The sequence below is a fragment of the Etheostoma cragini genome, chromosome 7 (genome assembly GCF_013103735.1).
Source record: "Etheostoma cragini isolate CJK2018 chromosome 7, CSU_Ecrag_1.0, whole genome shotgun sequence".
In the NCBI taxonomy this organism is placed as follows: domain Eukaryota; kingdom Metazoa; phylum Chordata; class Actinopteri; order Perciformes; family Percidae; genus Etheostoma; species Etheostoma cragini.
In genome coordinates, this window is record NC_048413.1 from 14870261 (window position 1) to 14890824 (window position 20564).

Here is a 20564-nt window from a genome sequence, read left to right on the forward strand (position 1 = left end):
TGTTCATGCTTCCTCTGTACTCTCCTCTTTTCTTCCTACAGCAGGCAGAAAGTCAGGTGTGCAGGCCAGTCAAGACAGAGGGAGTGCGTGTGAAGACAGAACGGCCCAGTTTACACCTCCAGATTCCTCCACCTTCAGGCTCCACGTCAATCTCTTCCCAGCCCAGCTCTGCGGAAAGCCCATTTCCCTTCCCTCCAGATTCAGGATCATCCTCTGTCTTTTTCTCAGATGGACCTGTTAAGACACCGGGATCAGCTGAAATCCGGACAGATCCCTTGGCCATGCTTCCTTCTCAGTCTCCCCATTCTCACTCTCACCCAAACACACCCTTCTGCCATGCTGGGGCCAGCCCCTTACAGGCCTCTTCCTCAGGTTATTCCACTTCCGGCCCACAGGGTCCTCCTCAGGGACGGCCAGCCAGTCTTGGCCCCTTTGACATGCAACCAGGAACTCCTGGAACCCCCAGACGGGCTCAGCAGGTTGACCACTACTTCAGATCACAGCTGCAGCAGCAACAGGGTCATCTACCACAATCACAGCAAGGCTCTCAGGAGTCCCTAGGTCCTCCAGAAAGTCCTCATTCAAGAGGCGCAGGCCTTGGGGAGTCGCCCATTTTCTCGCCACCCCAAAATACCCACTATGGAGACCCTTACAGAACCCAGCAAGGAATGGGACGGCCAGAGTATGGTTTATCCCCATCACCCTCTGCAGTAGCTTCCTCACCTGCAAGCACAGGGCAGTACAGGGCTGAAATGAGTGGATCATCTCCACGCTCTTCTGCAGTTGGAAGACTTGATCTATCCACTGGCTCTCCTGCTGGGATGCTGGAGTCTGGAGATGGTTTATTCAAAGCCCCTATGACACCACGAATACACCAAGGGGAAGGTGGGGCACTTCATCCTGGAGCTTCCCCTAGCCACCATTCTGAAGGCTACAGGCAGTCTCCCTCCCACCCTTTCTCTGACCCCCACAGTCAGCCAACACTGACTCCCAGGCCGCAGTCCGGTGACAATTGTTCTCTTGGACCCCAGAGACACCCTGTAGCTCAACAGGATTTATGCCATAGAGTACCCTCCAGCCCACAGTCACAGGGCAGCTCTCAGTCTCCCCATACTCCTGGTTGCCTCTCCAACGATGCTTACTCTGTCCATTCTCCTGCTACCCCCCGTTTCCAATCTCCAGACCCTTGTTCTCAGCCACCTTCAAGGCCACAATCTAGAGACCCTTTTTCTACTATCCACAAACCCCCTCGCCCCCCTTCTGTTGCCCCAGAGGGAACTGCAAGTTACAAAAGTTCACCTCATCATAACCAGCCACCTCCATCCCATCCCACTAACAGTTCCATTGGGGATCCTCTCTCTGGTAAACCGTCAGCACCTCCTACCTTCAGCTGCAGCCCTAGCACGGGAGGCTTCCAAATAACCCAACAGCAGAATCATATGTTACAGGGTCATCTTCAACAACAACAACAGCCACAAACTCAGCAGAATATTGTGGCAGACAGCTTCAGCTCCAGGGGGCCCGCTCTTTCTGGATCTCAAGAACTATTAGCTGTCCGCCCTCCAGACACACCTCCTCAATCAGCTTTGCCAGGCACTCAAGAAATGCCTGATCTTTCAGCAGTGCAGGACCCTGCAATAGTAGGCCTTAGCCCTTCTGAGCAAGAGAAGCACCGACAGGTATCAACATATTGGACAGTTAACAGTCATGCTATGCACCTCCTAGGCAATTTTCTAACAGTGCTTCTTATGTTTGTTTGTTTTTTAGCGACTGAGACTGAGGGAATTCTTAATCAGACAACAAATGCAGAGAAATTCCATTAGACAAGAAAAGGAGGCTGCAGCTGCTGCTGCTGCTGGCAGTGCATCCCCTGGCTGGTCTGGAGGAGAGATGGGAGCCTTTCAACAAGACAAGGCCCACAGAGCACCACCACCTTATCCACAGGTACAAGCCAAACCTTTGCAACGTGCATCTCAGATCACATTTTCCCTGACTATGACCACTACTTTTGTCAACATTGTGCCAAAATATGTACAACACCGTTGCCGTCAGTGGACTTATTTGCTAATGTTGGTTAACTTAACCTATAGATAGACAGTTGCGTAACCTGAAAAAAAGGTGATTTAACGTCATTACTCATTTACCACACAGTTTGGCAACAAAACAAAATGCATAGTGAACATTACTATGTTTTTTTTGTTTTTCTTTAGCATTATACACCCCCACTAACCTGGATAAAGTTTTAACGTTAATACAGCACGTCCTGCAGCGGGGAGTCAAAGGCAGAGGGGCTGCAGCGTTCACTAACAATAGCTTATTGTCTCATCTGGGGTCTGATAAACGGCAAATTTAAAATTCCTTGTCCATAATACTATTATCATTAATACTGTCATATTTCAGGATACCTGTGAGAGTGCGGTTTTTGTGCCAAGGTGTTTGTTGCGGTTTGTCTCTGCCTGAGAAACTGCTATACACTTGTTCTTTATTAGGTTGTAATGACTTTGCAAGTGATGAAGTCATGTCACTGTTCCTGTTGCTTACCTGCTGAATTTGAACAGTTGAAGGAGCGGCGGCAACCATTTTGTTGTGGTGGTCCGCTGCTGAATGTATATAGCGGAAACACTGACGTGTGGATGAATGAGAAGCAAATTGTAAAGAGCTTTGGATAAATGCAACAATTTATTACAAATGAAAGGAATGTTACACTTGCCTCTTCTGCGGTTATGACTTCCTTAGGATCGTGTTGCTGCAACTACTGCTGGACCTCAGGCTTCTGTTTCAGGGAAGATACCCATGGCTGCTGGAGGTATGGAAGACAAGCTCATTCGTCCACCACCTGCAGGGACCCCTGCCATTATGGATCCTAGTGCACTAAGGTAACCACGTCATAGAAGTAGATTAACATTTTTTGTGAAATAATAAGACATGGTTTCCCTTACACAATGATAAATGTTTCTTCACTGTTTTAAATAATCAAACACAAGACATTTCAGCATCTGGTCATTTTGACTGGTTACAGTTATTGTTTTTACAGGTATTATTATTATTATTATTATTATTATTATTTGTAGCTGTATACATATCCGAAAAAAAACGCTGCATTTTTCTCTTTGTGTGTGTTTCTGTCCTTCAGGCCAACAGGGCCCAACAGACCTCAGGGCATGTTTGCCCGTCCACCCTTCCCTCCTCAATGGCAAGGCCAGGCTCCAGGTCCAAGGAGGTTCCCCCAGCCTGGCATGGAGGCCATGGGCTTAAGGCCCAATCTTAACCCTGCTGTCAACATCCAGGGTATGGAAGGCATGGCTAACCCTCATGCAATGATACCAGGAAATGGAGGAGAGAACATGCATGGTCAAGGACCCCCACCACAATTCATTGAATTGAGACACAACTCACAGAGGCTACCCCTACGACCTCAGTTTATGCCCCGTGGACCCCAGCCCAGACAACGTCTCTTTGTCCCACAGCAAGAGATGGCAGTACCTTATGTTCAACAACATCCCATAGCTCAAGCTGGTAGCATTCAAACAGAGGGAGGCAGCAACTCACAGCTAGGGTTACAGCAGGGTGGACTATCGGTTTTACTGCCTCAGCAGTCAACAGGCCCAGTAAGACAACAGCCCCATCTGCAGCCCCAGGCAGCTTCTTCAACTCCAAACATTCCTAGCAGTGAGCAGCATCAGCTTCGACAACCACAACCAAGCCTAGTCTCTCAGTCCCAAACTGCCACGGCAGAAAATAGTGAGGAACTCCCAGAGCCGGACCTTGAGGAGCTTGGGGATGCCCCAGGGGATGGAGGTGTGGAGGATGAGGACGATTTGGCTCTAGACTTGGACCCCGACAAAGGAGATGATGACTTGGGCAACCTAGACAACCTGGAAACCAATGATCCACATCTAGACGACTTGCTTAACAGTGATGAGTTTGACCTGCTGGCTTATACCGATCCTGAACTGGACCAAGGAGACCCTAAAGATGTCTTCTCAGACCAGTTGCGGTTGGTGGAAGCAGAAAGTGAAGCACCTTCATCTTCCTCCGGATCTGCCTTTGTTCAAGCGGAAGGAAAAGCCAAGCTGGAGCCAGGGCAAAAGTCTCTAACAGCCCCTGCCACTGCAAGGGGGTCTGCTACCCACCTGCTACCCTCTGCACAAACGGTTGACCCCTCTAAGGTCAAAGTAGAGGACAGAGGTCGGACTCAGCTGCATCCAGGGCAGACTGTGGTGAAAGATGAAATAGGAGAAGCGGTGTCAATGCTTCTTGGTGGGACCACACCATCAGCCAAGCCTGCACAACCAGAAAACCAGTCAGCTTCACTTAGTTCTGTACGATTAGGGGGACTTACGTACCCCCTGCCAGGGCAAGCTGATGAATTGCCTTTTCCTCCAGCTGGTCCACATGCAGATATTGGTGAGGATCCGCTGGGGCTGCCTGATGTAGGGGGACAGCACTCCCCTGCTGTAGATTTAGCAAAGGTAGAGAGCTCTTTGGATGGTGAACTGCCCCTTCTAATACAGGATCTGCTGGAGCATGAGAAGAAGGAACTACAGAAGCAGCAACAGCAGCAACAACAGCTCAGTTCCCTCCACCAGGCAGGCGTGGCACCTAATTTTCCCGGTCTCTCAGGTCCACAGGCACCTGGACAGATAATGCTGCCAAACCACCATCGTCCACCACCCCAAGGAATGATTGCTCAACCAGGGATGGTACACCGTGCTCCACACCTGTTGCAACAGCAGCAGCAGCAAAGGCTAATAGGAACTGGAATGGCACCTCCACCTCACATAAACATGGCCCAGCAGCAAGCCATGGTTAGGATGGGGCAGCCAGGGATCCGTACAGGTGTCAGTCATCCACCGCAGCCAGTGGTGAAACCACCTCTGGCAAACAACTTCTTCCCAGATAAAGGTAAGCGCTGCGGCATTTCTTTGTCATCAGTCTAAATAATGATGATTTTATATGTAATGTATTCTTTTCATACTATATCCACATACTTTTTTGTATTCTTTTATTGTAGATTTAGAGAAATTTGCTACTGACGACATCATGGATCCCATTGCCAAGGCAAAGATGGTGGCACTTAAGGGTATCAAGAGAGTATTGGCCCAGGATCCAATGGCTGTTCCCTCTGGCATTAACAGGTATTTTTTGTTGTGTAAAACATTTATGCATTAGTTAGATTTTTTTAAATTTATTTCGTTATCTTGGATGAACTCCGCCATGCTGGAGCACTACAACAACCCTGTCTCATGACAGCAGAGGGGCTGCAAAAAAAACCTACGAAATATGTGTCTTTATAATATATTGAATACCCATTCAACATACTCAATTTAGTGTGCCAATGTGCTGCAACAGCAGCGTTCTTTGGCACAATAACTATTATTTGTCACATTTGTTCAGTGTGCTGATGATAATAGATAAAGTGCTGAAATAGCAGACCATTATCCACCACTGACACAGTGCTGTGGAGATAGATCTGGCTATGCAAGACTAGCATAAAACTAACACATGGAAACTAGGGCTGCACAATTAATCGCGGTTTTATCAAAATTGTGATGTTAGTCTAGTTCAATATCCAAATCGCAGGAGGCACAATATACAGCAAAATGTTTCAAACCATTCTTGATTAAGTATTTTGGTGCTACAAAGATGTCCCAGCCTAATAATTGTATCCTACGGAGTAAAAAAATAAACAAATCTTTGTTTGGTTCTCGCAAAGATCACATCATAATCAATTTATTGTTGATTTTTTATTGACAATGTTACAAAATGATCATTCCCTCAAATATTGTGAACGGCAATTACAATGTCAGTCAAAAAAAAATCTCATTAAGATATTTTCCTCATATTGTGCAGCGCTAATGGAAACAAACACAGATTTTTGTTTGCTGATATTTTTGATGTAAAATGTATTCCACATTTGGATGGAAACCTTGCTCTTGTACCATAGTAACATGAGGGATACTTAAAAATGTATATATTATACTGTGAATTATGGCTGACAACTATGCTCTCAGTCACCAGGAATCGGAACTCCACTGCTACTGATTCAGTGGCAATGGTGATTCATTGTGTGAATGGTGATTCTTTTTACTAAACACCTCTTCTACGGGATTTGCAGTGTTACTGGCACAACTGTTTGCTGGGGCAGATGTTAAGAATTATTTAAAAGTGGATATTATACATGTTTTTTTCCCAGGACTGTTATCCACTGCTCCTCCAAAAGGTATAACCTAGTGTGCAGCAGTGTCATAGATTAACGGCCTAATGTTTATCTAATATCATCACAAGACACCGTCAATATTGTGGTTATTTGCAACTTTTTTGCTCAATGATTTGGAAACAACATGCCCTTTAAAGACCATTGTTCAGTATGCAGCTCTATACTAATATATTTTGCTTTCTCTCCAGGCAACAAGTTTCTTTGCTTGCTCAGAGGCTGGCATCGGCACCGGGAACAGATCCAGCTCAGCTTACATCTGGACCGCCAAAGGTATGATGTCTTGCACGTCAGAGGTGAATGATTTATTTTCATTTTAAGTCTCATGTAGCTGATTTTTTTTGTTTGTTGTTTTGTTTTTGTGTTTAGGAGGAAGAAACAAGTGATCCTACCCAGTCGAGACCTAACCCTCCCCAGTTTGTGCAAGGAATGATCAGTATGTTCTACTTATCCATTTGTTAAAAAATTATTTAGTCATTAGGAAATGTTATATTGCTGTCGCTATACTCTCATGGTTACCTTAAATTATCCTCTCATGTTCCAGATGATGCAGAACAGCACCAGTATGAAGAATGGCTTCTTCACACCCAGCAATTACTCCAAATGCAGTTGAAATTTTTGGAGGAACAGATTGGAGTTCACCGCAAATCACGCAAGGCACTGTGTGCTAAGCAACGCACGGCTAAGAAAGCCGGCAGGGAGTTTGCAGAGGCCGATGCAGAGAAACTAAAGTTGGTTACAGAAGAACAGAGCAAAATTCAAAAACAGCTTGACCAGGTGTGTAGATTTTAAAGTATCAGGACAACGGAATAAACTTTTTATGAGAAGTTTAAAAACGTGTCAGCAATAACGGCAAATTCATATGTGTTCATAATGATTCTGCTCTAGGTACGCAAGCAGCAGAAGGAGCACACCAATCTCATTGCAGAGTACAGAAGTAAGCAGCAGCAGCATCAGCAAAGCTCAGGTATTCTTACGCCAAGTCATTCTGCACAGGGCCCCCCCTCTCACATGTTTTCCAAGATGCCTGGCCAGATGATGATGGGCCAACAAGGATCACAAGTAATGGGCCAGCACGCTGGTGTGATACCCCAAGGTGGAATGCCTGTCAGGATGCCCCAAGGGCAGACCTTTATTGGTGGAGCCCAACCCCAGCTTCCTGCAGCTCTTGGGGCCAGTGGTGTCAGGGCCCCAGGTCCTCCTGGGGCTCCAACAGGATTCTTCCCACAGGGACCTGGAATGCAAGGTGCAGATCCCAGGCTTCTCCAAGAAAGACAACTCCAACATAGGATCCAGATGGCAAAGCTCCAGCAACAACAACAACAACAACAACAGAAGCAGCATCAGCAGCAGCAGGTGATGATGGGCCAGCAACCGATGACACACCCAAATAAACAGTCTGGTTTAATTGCTCAGCCACCGTCCGGTATGATGGGAAACCCATTGATGGCCCAACAACAAGTAAACACTCAACATGGAATGCTAGGCAACCAGGCCAGTCCACAGAGCATGGTGCAGGTTCCACAAGGAATGGTTGGAGTCCAGTCTGTTGCTCCCCTGCCGCAGAACCTTGTAGGAGGCCAGCCTATTAACCATGCTCAAGCCATGATGGCAGTTCAACCAGGGATGATGGGGAACCTGCCAGTTGCATCGTCACAGCAACAGAGGCCTCAGCTGATGATGGGTCAGCAGGGAATGATTGGCTCTCCAGGTCATCCAGGACTCAGGGGTCCCCATGCCCAATTGACTCCACAACAACAAAACATGCTGGCACAACGCGTGCTTGCATCTCAGCAACAGCAAAATGTTGCAAAAAATTTGGCCCATCTTCAGCAGCAGCAGATGGCACAGCAAAGACAACCAACGCAGTTGATGAGTCAAAACAGCCAAGAGCAGGGAGTGCTCTCCCAACCCTCTACCCCACAGATGGGCTCCTCGCCTTCAGCAGGAAGTATCACGCCACAGGGAGCTACAGACAACCAAAACGCAGGCCCTAGAGAGGGTGGGATCCTCAGCCCGGATTCAAGAACACCACCTCAACAGGGTGGACCCTCCACTCCCAATCAGACTTCCCAACTAGGCTCTGCAAATGATCATCAAACTGATTTGGGACGACAGCAATTACAACAGCAGCATCATCAAAACCAGGTTTTTATGGCCCAGCAGCAACAATCAAATCCTCAGTCTGTACCTGAGCAACAAACGGGTTTGGCTGGAAACCAACAAACTGGTGTGCTTCAGCAACAACTTCCACTCAGTCTTCAGAGGCAAGGTTCCCTCGGTGTTGACAAGCCCATTTTGATGACCGTTAAGGAGGAAGGGAAACCAGTTGATTTCTTAGCTCAACAGCAAGCTGGTCAAAATGCCATGCAGCAGTCACAAGATTCCAACATCCAGCATCAGATCATAGTCCAGAACCATCCGGGCCAGCCACAGTCAGTTGTGATGGGCCATAGTCCACAACAACAACAAGCCCTCATGGCCCAGCAGCAAAAACAACAGGCCATGATGGGCATGATGAGAGCCCAGCAGCAAGGGCTGATGGCACAGAGGCCTGTTGTTCCACCTGGACAGATCCGTGCCCCGATTAACATTCAGGCTATTATTGCTCAGAATCCTCAGCTCCGCAATCTTCCCCCAAACCAGCAGATACAGCACATTCAGGCCATGATTGCCCAGAGGCAGCTTCAACAGGGACAGATGCTGCGGATGTCAATGGGTCAAGGCCAGCAAAGTCAGTTGAGGCCTCACATGCCACCAGGACAGATGCCACAGATTGTGCAGCAGATGCCATATGGAGCCATGGGGAAGCCAGGAGCAGTGGGCACTCAGCAACAATCAGGCATGTTGGGCCAACAACCTGGTATTGCTCCCCAGATGCAACAGGGGATGGTAGTTCCTGGGCAACAACAGCCACAAGTTGGAGAGATGATGCAGCAACATATCATGAGAGGCCAGGTACCAGTGCCACCTGCACCCATGGACCAGGGCCGTATGGTTAGGCCAACATCTCCACGTCAGCCAATAGCCAACTCTCCCGGGCACGCATTTAATCAAGCTGTGGGGATGCGCCCACCCACTCCCAATCAGAACCAACAAGCCCTACTGGCAGCTGCGGCAGCCCGCATGCAGGGTTCTCCATCTCATGCATATTCTCCAAGGGGTCCCTTTGGCATGAGCCCAGCCCACCCAGCCTCACCTCATTCATCCAGTGTCTCCTCACCTTCTGTAGCTGACAGTAGGGCTGGAAGGGGGAGTCCCTACAGCCATGTCAAGGCATCTCCACTCAGGTCCCCTGGAGCCAAAAGTCCGCTGGATTGTCCAGGACTGAAAGTAGAAGCTCTGTCATCAGGCAATGAAACCTCTCATTCAGCCTCAGTTATCCCCAATGGTCCACAGAAAGGCATGAATGTTCAGCAACAGTCACAGCAGGTCACAGAGACCCATGGTTCTCACACACAACATGGCTCTAGAGTAGGGGAACTATGCAAGATAACTCTACAGAACATTAAACAGGAACCAAGAGAGGTTCAGTGTGATGGTGCACCAGAGGCTCATCCTGGGGCTATAAAGCGAGAAATGATGGGTGAGGCAATTTCTTCTGGGAACAACACTAGCTTTATTAATGCTGGAAACATGGCTGGAGACCCTGGGACTCAAGGTCCTCGATCTGAGACTGGACAGCAACTACTACAGAAACTTCTGAGAACCAAGAACCTTCAGCTTGGTGCTCAGAGGCCTTCTGAAGGCATCCACAACGAGATTAATGGCCACATCAACAGTAAACTAGCTATGCTGGAACAAAAACTCCAAGGGACTCCACGAAATATGGAGGTGTGTTTATCTTAAAAGCTTTCATTCTTTTCTCCCATATCATGTTGTTATTTGTTGGGAAAAGACCTCTCATTCTTTTTCTTGACCATTCTAGGATTTACAGTCCATCACAAAAAAGGCTCCTGCACAAAAGCCAAAACGCACAAATAAGGCAACTGGAGACCGAGTGCCTAACGCACGAAAGAAGAATAAGAAGGAAGAAGTCGGGAAAAGTGCTGAAGCCCTGATTAAGCAACTTAAACAGGTAAAAGGATTGCAGCAATGAATTACCTAAATGGTTATTACCATTGATGTTTTGAAGAGTGGTTCTTTGTCATGTAGACTAACGGACATTTACCCTCCAGGGTCTCTCTCTGTTGCCCCTGATGGAGCCTTCAATCACTGCCAGTTTGGATCGGTTTGCTCCTTTTGGAAGCAGCCCAGCCAATGGCAAAGCCCAGCTCAAAGGATCTTTTGGAAATGCAGTGCTGGAGAACATCCCAGACTACTATTCTCAGTTACTCACAAAGGTATAACTATGCTGCACCATGTGCCAATATTTAGTTGCTGCAGGCTGTGACAACATTAGGTTGTTGATTAATACTACTTCAAAAAGTTGTCTTTTAAAAACAAAGTTGTTTCATGAGGATACTGTTTTGTGACTCTTCAGAGCAACCTCAGCAACCCACCAACACCCCCATCCTCCCTGCCACCTACTCCTCCGCCTTCAGTACAGCACAAGCTGCTGAATGGAGTGACTACTGTGGAGGAGCTTTCTGAGGGTCAGAAAGACACAGAGCCAGCAGAAGAGCGAATGGGTAAACAATGAGGGATTTGGCATGACATTTTTTCCCTTAAATATTGAATTTGATCTGCAGTTGAAAAATAATTGTGTTCTAAATACTTAATATTTATCCATGCAGATTCTTTTAAAGAGGAGGTGAAGAGTGTAGACATTCTAGCAGCTCTCCCCACCCCACCACATAACCAGAATGAGGACATAAGGTACAAAGCAAAGTTCTATGTCAACCTGATGCATGTACATATTTTCGCTGAGTGCCTATAAATGTAAAAAATGTCCTTCTAACAGGATGGAGAGTGATGACGAGGATGCCCCAGAAAGCATTATCCCAGCATCATCCCCTGAGAGTAACGTAGGAGATGAAACGCCACGTTTCCCTCACTTACGGGAGCCTAAAGAGGAGGAGACAGAGAGAGCGATATCCCCCATCATCCCCCTCATACCCCGTACTGCCATCCCAGGTATTATAAAACATTCTGAATGTAATTCCCAAAAGCTACAGCAACATTTTTATTCATACACGTTTTGGTAAAATCCATCATAAATGTGTTGCGTTATGTTTTAATTTTTTATCTTAGTATAATGTAATTTTACTATTAAATACATTTATATTATCAAAACGACAAAACAAAAACGGTATACACATTGTCTTTTTGTAGCATTCCCAGAAAACAAACCATTTGAGGCAGCAGACAGCAAGGTGGTTTCCACAACTAACCATTGGGACCAGGCCAAGAACAACGAAGTGTCTGTTACCTTCACATTGTCCTCTGCTGCAGCTAAGGTACTTAGCCCTGATATCAACTTGCCCTGTTAACAAACCCTTTTTCATGCACATTTAACACAAAGTTACTTATTTTTCCAGAAACTGAACCATGTCATGATGGCTATGGCCCAGCTGCTTAATATTAGGATGCCAGGTTCTTATGAGGTGACATTCCCTCCCCAAAACCCTGACATGCCTGGAGTGGATGGGCTTGGGAAAGGACCTGACCAGTCAGGTATGCGTTTAGATTATTGGATTAACCATTTTATCTCATTTGGTCAAGAAATTCACAACAACAGGGTGTGATTGTGGCTCATGACATTCTTCACACCAGGTCACGAGTAGGGCTTAACGATTTTGGAAAAATAATCTGTTCTGATTTTTATTTCTTTCTTTTTTTCTTCAATCAATATTGAAATTGCAGTCAGAGAGGCTTTGTTATTAATAGTAGTTGAAACACCGCGGCCACGCTGCTGTGAAAACTTCCCGACTTTCATTTATCAGAGTCTGGTTGTGACCCTTCACCGCGGCAGTCTCCTCCACTCCATATCTTTTATAACGGAGCTAGATAACTGGAGCTAATCACAGCTAATCGTTGCTAACCAAGCCTTAAGTTCTCCGTGCCTGTATCCATTAACTGTATGGACTCAAGCCCGTATAAAAGCCTTCATTTTATTAAAATGCCTGTAAAAGAGTTGTTTGAATGAACTCTGCTCAGGGTATGGTATAGCATTAGCTAAGTTAGCTAAGATGCTTTCTCTGCGGTGCAGACCGATTTTCTCTTGCGAGTCTTGTGACCGAATTGCAGCCTTTGCAATTAGGAAATTGCGTTTACCATATCACGATATTATTGCAAATGCGGTTCATCGTTCAGCCCTTGTCACGAGACAAATGTCCTGAACCATTTGCATCTCATTTAGATTTTTTTTCTCTTGATCACAGTGCTTTTGTTGTAAGTTGGAGCTTGTGAGCTGAGAGGAGTTGCTGTTCAAAAGGTTTTGCCACTGTAGTAAAGTGACTGACTACACTGCTAGGGACACACTCAATTTAAAACATGAATGAAGAATTTCATTAATGAATAAAGACTAATATTAAGGTGTTCATGTTTTCCAGGGGCTCTGTGTACAAAAGACAGTGCTTCACCCAGTCAGGATGAGTGGCTAAGGCAATTTGACGTGTCTTTACCAGGCTGTACATTAAAGAAACAAGTGGACATTCTCGCACTTATTAAACAGGTCAGTCTACACAGTCCTGAGAACTACAAATTATTGATATTTTCTCTCATAAGCTCATATTCTATCTTTCCTGAAAGCTATAAATCTAATATGTGCATCGTTCTCTCAGGAATTCTCAGAAAAAGAAGACAAACCGGCCCAGCACTGTTACACAACCAAAGTAAATGACTTGGATGTGCGCCACCTTCCTCCTATACCAGTGGAAGAATCTCCACCCCCGTCACCATCCCCTCCACATCCTCCCCCTCTTGTCCCAGTTCCAACTAGTGAAGCTGAACCTTCCAAGAAATCTGCTTCTCCTTCCCCGCCTCCCTCCACTCCCACCATAGAACAGATCCGGATCAAGACTGAGCCTGAACAGGATGATGGTCCTCCTATTGATGCTGCTCAACCAACTGATATCAAAGAGTCTGAAGCTGTTGCTCAACCAGCTGACGTGGCATTGTCTGAAATTGCTGCTCCAGATTCGGTCACTGATCCAGCAACTGCCTCTGAAGTTCTAGATCCCACTGCTCCTAGTGAAGATCATCTGATTACTGCTATCAAGGAGGAGTACCTGGCCACTGATCCAGCTCAACCTCCTCAAAATTCTCCCAATAACATGGAGTCTTCCCCTAAGGTTGTCAAGCAGCGCAGGCCTCTCTCCCCTAATGAGGAGGTGGTACATCCCAAAGTGAAAAAATGGAAGGGGATTCGCTGGAAGCGTCTTCAGATTGTCATCACAATACGTAAGGGTGGATCTAAGAAAGAGAGCAGCCGGGAAGTTTCGGAGCTAATGGAACGCCTGCGCATTACTCTTCGACCAGATAGACTGCCTCGGGATAAACGTAAATGCTGCTTCTGCCATGACGAAGGTGATGGAGCCACAGATGGGCCTGCTCGGTTGCTGAACATTGATGTGGACTTGTGGGTGCACCTCAACTGCGCCCTGTGGTCCACAGAGGTGTATGAGACACAGGGGGGTGCCCTCATCAATGTGGAGGTAGCCCTTCGTCGGGGATTGCGGACTCTTTGTGCATTCTGCCAGAAAACAGGCGCTACAAACAGCTGCAACAGAATGCGCTGCCCGAATGTCTACCACTTTGCCTGTGCAATCCGGGCACGCTGCATGTTCTTTAAGGACAAGACCATGTTGTGCACCCAGCATAAGCTGAAGGGCCCCAGTGAAGACGAACTCAGCATGTTTGCTGTTTTACGGCGGGTCTACATTGAGCGTGATGAGGTGAAGCAGATTGCCAGCATCTTACAGCGAGGTGACCGCATCCACCTGTTCCGTGTTGGTGGTCTCATCTTTCATGCTGTTGGCCAGTTGCTGCCATCCCAGATGGCCAACTTCCACTCACCCACTGCCATCTTCCCTGTTGGCTACGAGGCCACACGCATTTACTGGAGCACGCGTGTGCCCAACAAACGCTGTCGCTACCGCTGCCGCATCAACGAGGATGACGGTCGCCCCCTCTTCGAGGTGCGTGTTCTGGAGCATGGCATGGAGGATTTGCAGTACCGTGAAACTACTCCAGAGGGTGAGAATTTGTACACTGCTCCCAAATTATGTTACATAGTATCTCTGTACTTTTCCCACTTAAAATAACTCTCGACCTTTGACCGTTAATTCACTTTTAGGGATCTGGGAACAGGTGGTTCAGCAGGTTGCTAAACTCCGAGATGACTCATCCATGTTGAAGCTGTTCACTGAACATGTCAAGGGAGAGGAGATGTATGGCCTCACAGTTCATGCCGTCATGCGAATCACTGAGTCGGTAAGAATATGTAACAATTAAAAGTATCAATTTGTCTCCCATTTAATTTTGTCTGTCTCTCCGTTGTAATTTAAGGCCTTTACAAGCCAATATCCATACATAGTAGGGGTTGAAATCTTGTTAATCTGATGCATTTTTTTAATAGACCCAAAAGTTGAGACCTGTGGGCTTCAATGGTTCTACTGTAGATCAAAGTGGATGATTAACATCATTTGTGTTTGTTGTGTTTCAGTTGCCTGGAGTGGAGAACTGCCAGAACTACCAGTTCCGATATGGCCGTCACCCTCTGATGGAGCTCCCTCTTATGATCAATCCCACTGGCTCTGCTCGGTCTGAGCCCAAAGTCCCCACACAGTGCAAGAGGTAAAGCAGCATTATTTTAGCAACATGCCACAAGAAGTTTGCAGTAACCATAACAGAAACACATGTTCTGGTCAGCAGCCTGTTTGATTGTTCTAAAATCGTTGGAGGCTTGGTGTCTTGTTGAAGATGCTTGTTAATTAAAATTTTAACTTTGATGCATAATTATCAGCGGATCATAGAAAAAAAAAACATAGTTTTGATTTATTATCTTATTTCATTAGTTATAAAGTGTGTCCTCTACCTGGCAACATATTCCTTTTGAGTAAATAAACAAGTTAAGCTAATTTGCTCAAATCAAATAGTATGAGGTGATTTTTAGTTAATTCCTCAATAGGTAATGCAACGTTGCACATTAAGTAATACTGTCCCATGTTTAGGGATTTTTAAACTAATTATTTGTTGTACAGTTGTTGTAGACATCTTACCTAAGGACCTTGACTTTCTGAGTGCAACTTACAAATGACTGGATACCTACTCACATGTTCTATATTTCAGGCCTCACACTCTGAATAGCACCAGCGTGTCAAAGGCTTACCAGAGTACCTTTACTGGAGAGCTCAACACACCTTACAGCAAGCAGTTTGTTCACTCCAAGTCGTCCCAGTATCGGCGCCTGAAGACTGAGTGGAAGAATAACGTGTATCTGGCACGATCCCGCATTCAGGGCTTGGGTTTGTACGCTGCTAAGGATCTGGAGAAGCACACAATGGTCATTGAGTACATTGGCACTGTCATACGCAACGAGGTGGCCAATCGGCGTGAGAAGGTCTATGAGGAACAGGTACGCCAACTTAAAACTGGCACGGGTACAAACTTAGAAATTTAGATGTGGAAAAAAAAAAGAATAAGGTTAATTAAAGTGTATTTCACCTTTTTTCTGTTTTCTTTTTTCCTTCTAACTTAGAACCGTGGGATCTACATGTTCCGCATTAACAATGAGCAGGTGATTGATGCCACTCTGACAGGAGGCCCAGCTCGGTAAGTGTTGATTTGGTATTGGTTGTCACATTGTAAACCTTTAAATCTCAATATATTTTTGACTGACCTTAATTCTCCTTTCCAGCTACGTCAACCATTCCTGTGCCCCGAACTGTGTCGCAGAAGTTGTAACATTTGACAAAGAAGACAAGATTATCATTATATCCAGCCGCAGGATCCCCAAGGGAGAAGAGGTGCGGTGCATTAGAGAACTGACCACTACTTAATCTTACACATCCCCTTAATTTGTACTACCTTTTGTTTCAAGTTCATTTTTTTTTTTTAAATCTCAGGAGCCATTAACTGTCTTTGTTTCTTACTCCCAGCTGACCTACGACTACCAGTTTGATTTTGAGGATGATCAGCACAAAATCCCTTGCCATTGTGGGGCCTGGAATTGCAGAAAGTGGATGAACTAACCAGAAGAAAGAAAAATGGAGAATTTCCCTCTCAATGGTGCCAGACTCCTGCGCCAAAGCCTTTGAATCCTACAAGCCAGTGCATAAGCTGTTCTGAAAGATGTGGAGGAAAGCTGCCCTCCTTCACTGAAAGACTAAAGCGTTGACATCTGTAGCCAAAGGTTTGAAGAGCATTAATCAATAAAAGCAACCGACCGCCTCCATCAACAGCAGTTTGATGGTGGGACTAACTTTCATGTTTGGGCTAGTGAATCACCTTATTCCCCCCCCCCCCTCGACTGTTGTGGCTGAAAAACAATCCTCAACATCTACCAAATGATTCTGACCCTCTGATATCAATACTCGTAGTGCAGAGCTCACCTTGAGCTACGACAAAAAGCCATTTTAAAATGCTAAGAATGAACTAATAATGCATTTTAATGTTTTAAGTCGGACCTATTTCCTGTCCCTCCTGACCACACCTCCCCCTCACCTCCCAGAAAAGGCACTTTCCCATCAAGTCATCAATGAAGACAACACGGATATTGGCTAGCTAGACAATCTTGATGTGGCTCTGTGTAAGAGCTACATATGATCGATGGAAAAAAAAAAAAGAAGAAAGATGTAAGTTAATATAAAATTTGAGATGCTATTGATGTGTGGCTCCAGAGGCACCAGATGTTCTGACTGTGTGGAGTCCCAAGGTGGGTTAGTCAGACCCAGTCTACCTCATTGATTTAGCGGGAAATGACTGCTTTGTATGAAAACTGTTAACTGCTACTGTGGAAGGGGGGGAGGGGGAATGTTTTTATGGGCTTAGCCTTCTCGGACAAGCAGGGAATCTTAAGCAGCAGGTTTGCTCTATCTACTCTATGCTGATGATGATTTACAATAATGAGCCAACATAATTATTATTCATTAATTGTTTATACAGAGGAAATATATGACAGTTTTGATAAGATATTGCATTAAAATCACAATCAGAAGCTTAGCGGGTGTCTTGTTTGCCACCAAATCCTCCTGGACATTGATGTAGCTTTCTTTTGTTCCTTTTTATTTATGCGTCTCACAAAAACCAAGTTATCAGCTGTGTGAAAGCACAATAACATCCACCTTTTGAGTTGCTTAAAGACCGTAATGGTGTGAGTGAATGGCTCCAGGATCAGAGGACACGTAGTCTTTGAAGAAGACTTTGCTGTCCAAAATAACCAAGTACACATTTGTTTGTTGCTTCACACATTAAAGTTCCACTTGCCTGAAAACCAGCCTGTGGATGCATGACTACTGTTCTATTAAATGCTTCCCCTCCTTAAAAATCAATCTTTTCACAACTCAACCTTGAACTTTAAATCATGCCTCTTCCTCTCTGTATTATTTAGTGGACTGTTGTTAAACTTTGCTGTAGTAAGTATTTCTCTGCCTGAGTACAGCCTGCAGTGTTTCTACTTCCCCTGTAGTGTGCTTTTCTAGTGCTGGTACTGTCCTCTCAAGGCTGAACTGATGGCAGGGAAAGACTTATTGGAGAAAAAAGGGCATTTGTTTTCATTTCTATGTAAGATGAAAGAAAATAGTCTTTAAAGGGAGCTTTACTAAAACTTCACCTTTCCATACTACTTTGTTCCCCCCCTCCCCCTAACCTAAGACCTCACATGATTTTAAAAATGCAAAGTTGTACAAACTGTATATATAGTATATGCATTAGGGGACAGCAACTCTTTATCCAGCCCCTTTGTAATCAAAGTCAAACGTGTAGAGAAATAAAATTGAAAAAAAATGCAACCACTGGATATCATTTTAACAGAGATAAAGCTGTATATAAATATAAATATATGTAAAATGGCAAACTAATATCTTTATGTATATGAACCAGAGTGTTTTGCATTTACCTGTTTTTCTATTAGTGTTTTTGCTATAAGCTCTCAGAGACAAGTTTGTTAAAAAAATGTCTGGTCTTCTCCAATCAGTCGCGACGAGAAGCCAATGTAATTACACAACTGTTTGGATTCATGCGGAGGGTCGTAAATTAGACATGGAAATCACTTATTGCGTAAAGCAGTACAATGGTGCATAGCATTTGTATTTATGTAATATTGTTCGTGTTTATTTTTCTTTTTATTTATGCTACTGCTTGTTGATTACCAAAACCTGTCCCTTAATCTGTCACAATTGGATTACTATACTCTTGAATGGAACATCTTGAAATCCCTTGAATATTGTTAGTGGTTTGCTTTTTTTATATCTTCCCTATAGAAGTGAATGTGTTGGTAAACCTTGTGAAATGGTTACTTGGCCTAATGTATGTTATGATGTAATACTCAAAGTTAATCCCATACTTAACCTGGTAATGAATTGCACTCTCATAGTATAATGGAAAACTTCTCTAAAGTGGTAGATATTGATCAAGTATCAAGCAGTGATATATATATATATTTTTTGGTATGTTTCTATTACAAGGGAAGACCAAGACATGATGCTCACTGGATTTTAGCCTGAATAATTTTGAAATTCTCTGAATCTTAATTTAAGTTCTCTGCATATCATATAATTTAATAAAGTTTGCTCAAATTGAAGGTTTTTTTTAACCTCACCTACTTTTTAAAAAGATGTTGCATCTGTACAGCAGAGATACTTTTAGGGAATATGAATAAATTGAATGATCATTTTTATTGTATGTGGCATGTTTTGTATGGATATTATTTTGAATTGTACATATTTTTTGCAGGAAGCCAGAGGTTGCATCTCTTTATATACAGCTTTCCCACTCCCTTTACCCTCCCATCTTATTTCTTTGTCTGCTTTTGTTTCTTGTAAAGGAAAATAAAATGCATTTTAAATATGTGCTCATTTTTTGCAGAATTCTAACTTCAAGCAGCATTGACCCTGAGCTTGAAGGATCGTTCTCCAAATAAAAACAAATGTTAAAGAAGCTGTGGGAAAGATTTAGTGGCATCTAGCGGTAAACTTGCAGATTGCCAGCTACTTAATACCTCTTCTCTTTCCTCCCTTTTCCAATTGTGTAGAATAGTCTATAAATAGAACCGACAGTGGCCTTCAGGTAAAATAAAAACGCAAAAGGCCACTCTCTAGAGCAGGGGCCCATGCGCCATGTCGAGGCCGTGCTTTTAATGCGCAGAAGTGTTCGACGCGGGGTGGCATTGCAGAGACAAATAAACGCAAGTCGTCCTCCACCTGCAGCCGCGATATGTATTTGTTTTTAGGTGGTGTAGGCGGAGATGAAAGGGAACATTATTGTCACACTGCAGCAGAGTTGCAGCCTCGGACCCCGGCCAGGTGAAACCAAACTTTAACTCAGGATATTATTTCCTGCATTTTGCTGGGTCCTATCTCCTTTAATGTTGACTTGGGATAAGGGGACTATGCATTTTAAAGTTAATAGCCTACACGCACGTACAATTACAGATATCAATAGAGCTGCATTCAGTTTATTTTTTCATCACGTGACGAACCTCCCCTGTGGGGCGCCTCACCTATTGAAAAACCCTGTTCTAGAGCCAGTGTTAAGTTTGTCCATTTGGGGGCTACTGTAGAAACATGGCGGGCTCCATGAAAGAGGACCACTGTCGCTACCATAGACTGTAGATATATTGATATTGTTATATTTTAACGGTAATTTTCAGTTTTGAGGAACTTTTACATGCAGTCTCAGCTAGTGATTAGCCGAATTATCTGTTAGCTAAACAAACCTTAGCTTTCCGGTGGAGGCTAACGGCAGACCGCTACTGTGGAACCATAGACTGTATACGGACTATGTGTGGAACAGACTTTCTGTCTATGAGAACAGCTCGTGCAGTATCATAAATCCTCGTACATGCGCAGAACAGATTGTGTACCGACTGTCACTCCCCGCTGTAAGAAAGGGGGTAAGCCTCTCTTCTCTTTCCACTGCTGGTAACAGCTTGCCTCGGCTTGCCTCGGCCCGCCTCGGCTCGCCTCGGCCCATTATACTTCCGTTTTCCATTGCAGATTGAGTAAAGCCTCAGCGTGGCTGGTCACTATAGCAACGCGTGATGACGTAATTTTCAGCGCGGGTCACAACAGCACGTCGGCTACTCGCCGCAGCCAGAAGAAATGTTTTGTTTCAAAAGAAGCTGAAGGAAGCAACAAAAATCACCGCTAAAAAAAACAGGGGTTTAGGAATACTGACGGAGTTCAGACGTCGACATGACTGTTGTTCGCCGACACAAAAGGGTAAGTTAAGTTTCCTGGTAACG

General features: G+C 44.9%; 1 protein-coding gene across 7 annotated transcripts in view; it reads left to right on the forward strand.

Annotated features, from left to right (window-relative positions):
• Positions 1 to 19168, forward strand: part of kmt2d (lysine (K)-specific methyltransferase 2D) — a 46967-nt gene extending 27799 nt beyond the window's left edge. For 4 of the 7 annotated variants that reach the window (XM_034876941.1, XM_034876939.1, XM_034876940.1 and 1 more), the window contains 24 exons: positions 42 to 1679; positions 1768 to 1944; positions 2737 to 2876; positions 3134 to 4905; positions 5015 to 5138; positions 6409 to 6490; positions 6587 to 6653; positions 6762 to 6994; positions 7106 to 10051; positions 10146 to 10295; positions 10396 to 10560; positions 10701 to 10848; positions 10954 to 11035; positions 11121 to 11293; positions 11492 to 11616; positions 11698 to 11833; positions 12712 to 12833; positions 12943 to 14356; positions 14457 to 14593; positions 14826 to 14956; positions 15452 to 15737; positions 15861 to 15934; positions 16020 to 16128; positions 16261 to 19168. In XM_034876941.1, coding sequence (XP_034732832.1) covers positions 42 to 1679; positions 1768 to 1944; positions 2737 to 2876; positions 3134 to 4905; positions 5015 to 5138; positions 6409 to 6490; positions 6587 to 6653; positions 6762 to 6994; positions 7106 to 10051; positions 10146 to 10295; positions 10396 to 10560; positions 10701 to 10848; positions 10954 to 11035; positions 11121 to 11293; positions 11492 to 11616; positions 11698 to 11833; positions 12712 to 12833; positions 12943 to 14356; positions 14457 to 14593; positions 14826 to 14956; positions 15452 to 15737; positions 15861 to 15934; positions 16020 to 16128; positions 16261 to 16353 — 10524 coding nt within the window. In that variant the 3' untranslated portion in view covers positions 16354 to 19168. The remainder of the gene's footprint in view (positions 1 to 41; positions 1680 to 1767; positions 1945 to 2736; positions 2877 to 3133; positions 4906 to 5014; positions 5139 to 6408; positions 6491 to 6586; positions 6654 to 6761; positions 6995 to 7105; positions 10052 to 10145; positions 10296 to 10395; positions 10561 to 10700; positions 10849 to 10953; positions 11036 to 11120; positions 11294 to 11491; positions 11617 to 11697; positions 11834 to 12711; positions 12834 to 12942; positions 14357 to 14456; positions 14594 to 14825; positions 14957 to 15451; positions 15738 to 15860; positions 15935 to 16019; positions 16129 to 16260) is intronic. The other 3 variants (XM_034876946.1, XM_034876944.1, XM_034876943.1) reach the window with 1 other exon arrangement.
• Positions 19169 to 20564: the final 1396 nt, after the last annotated feature.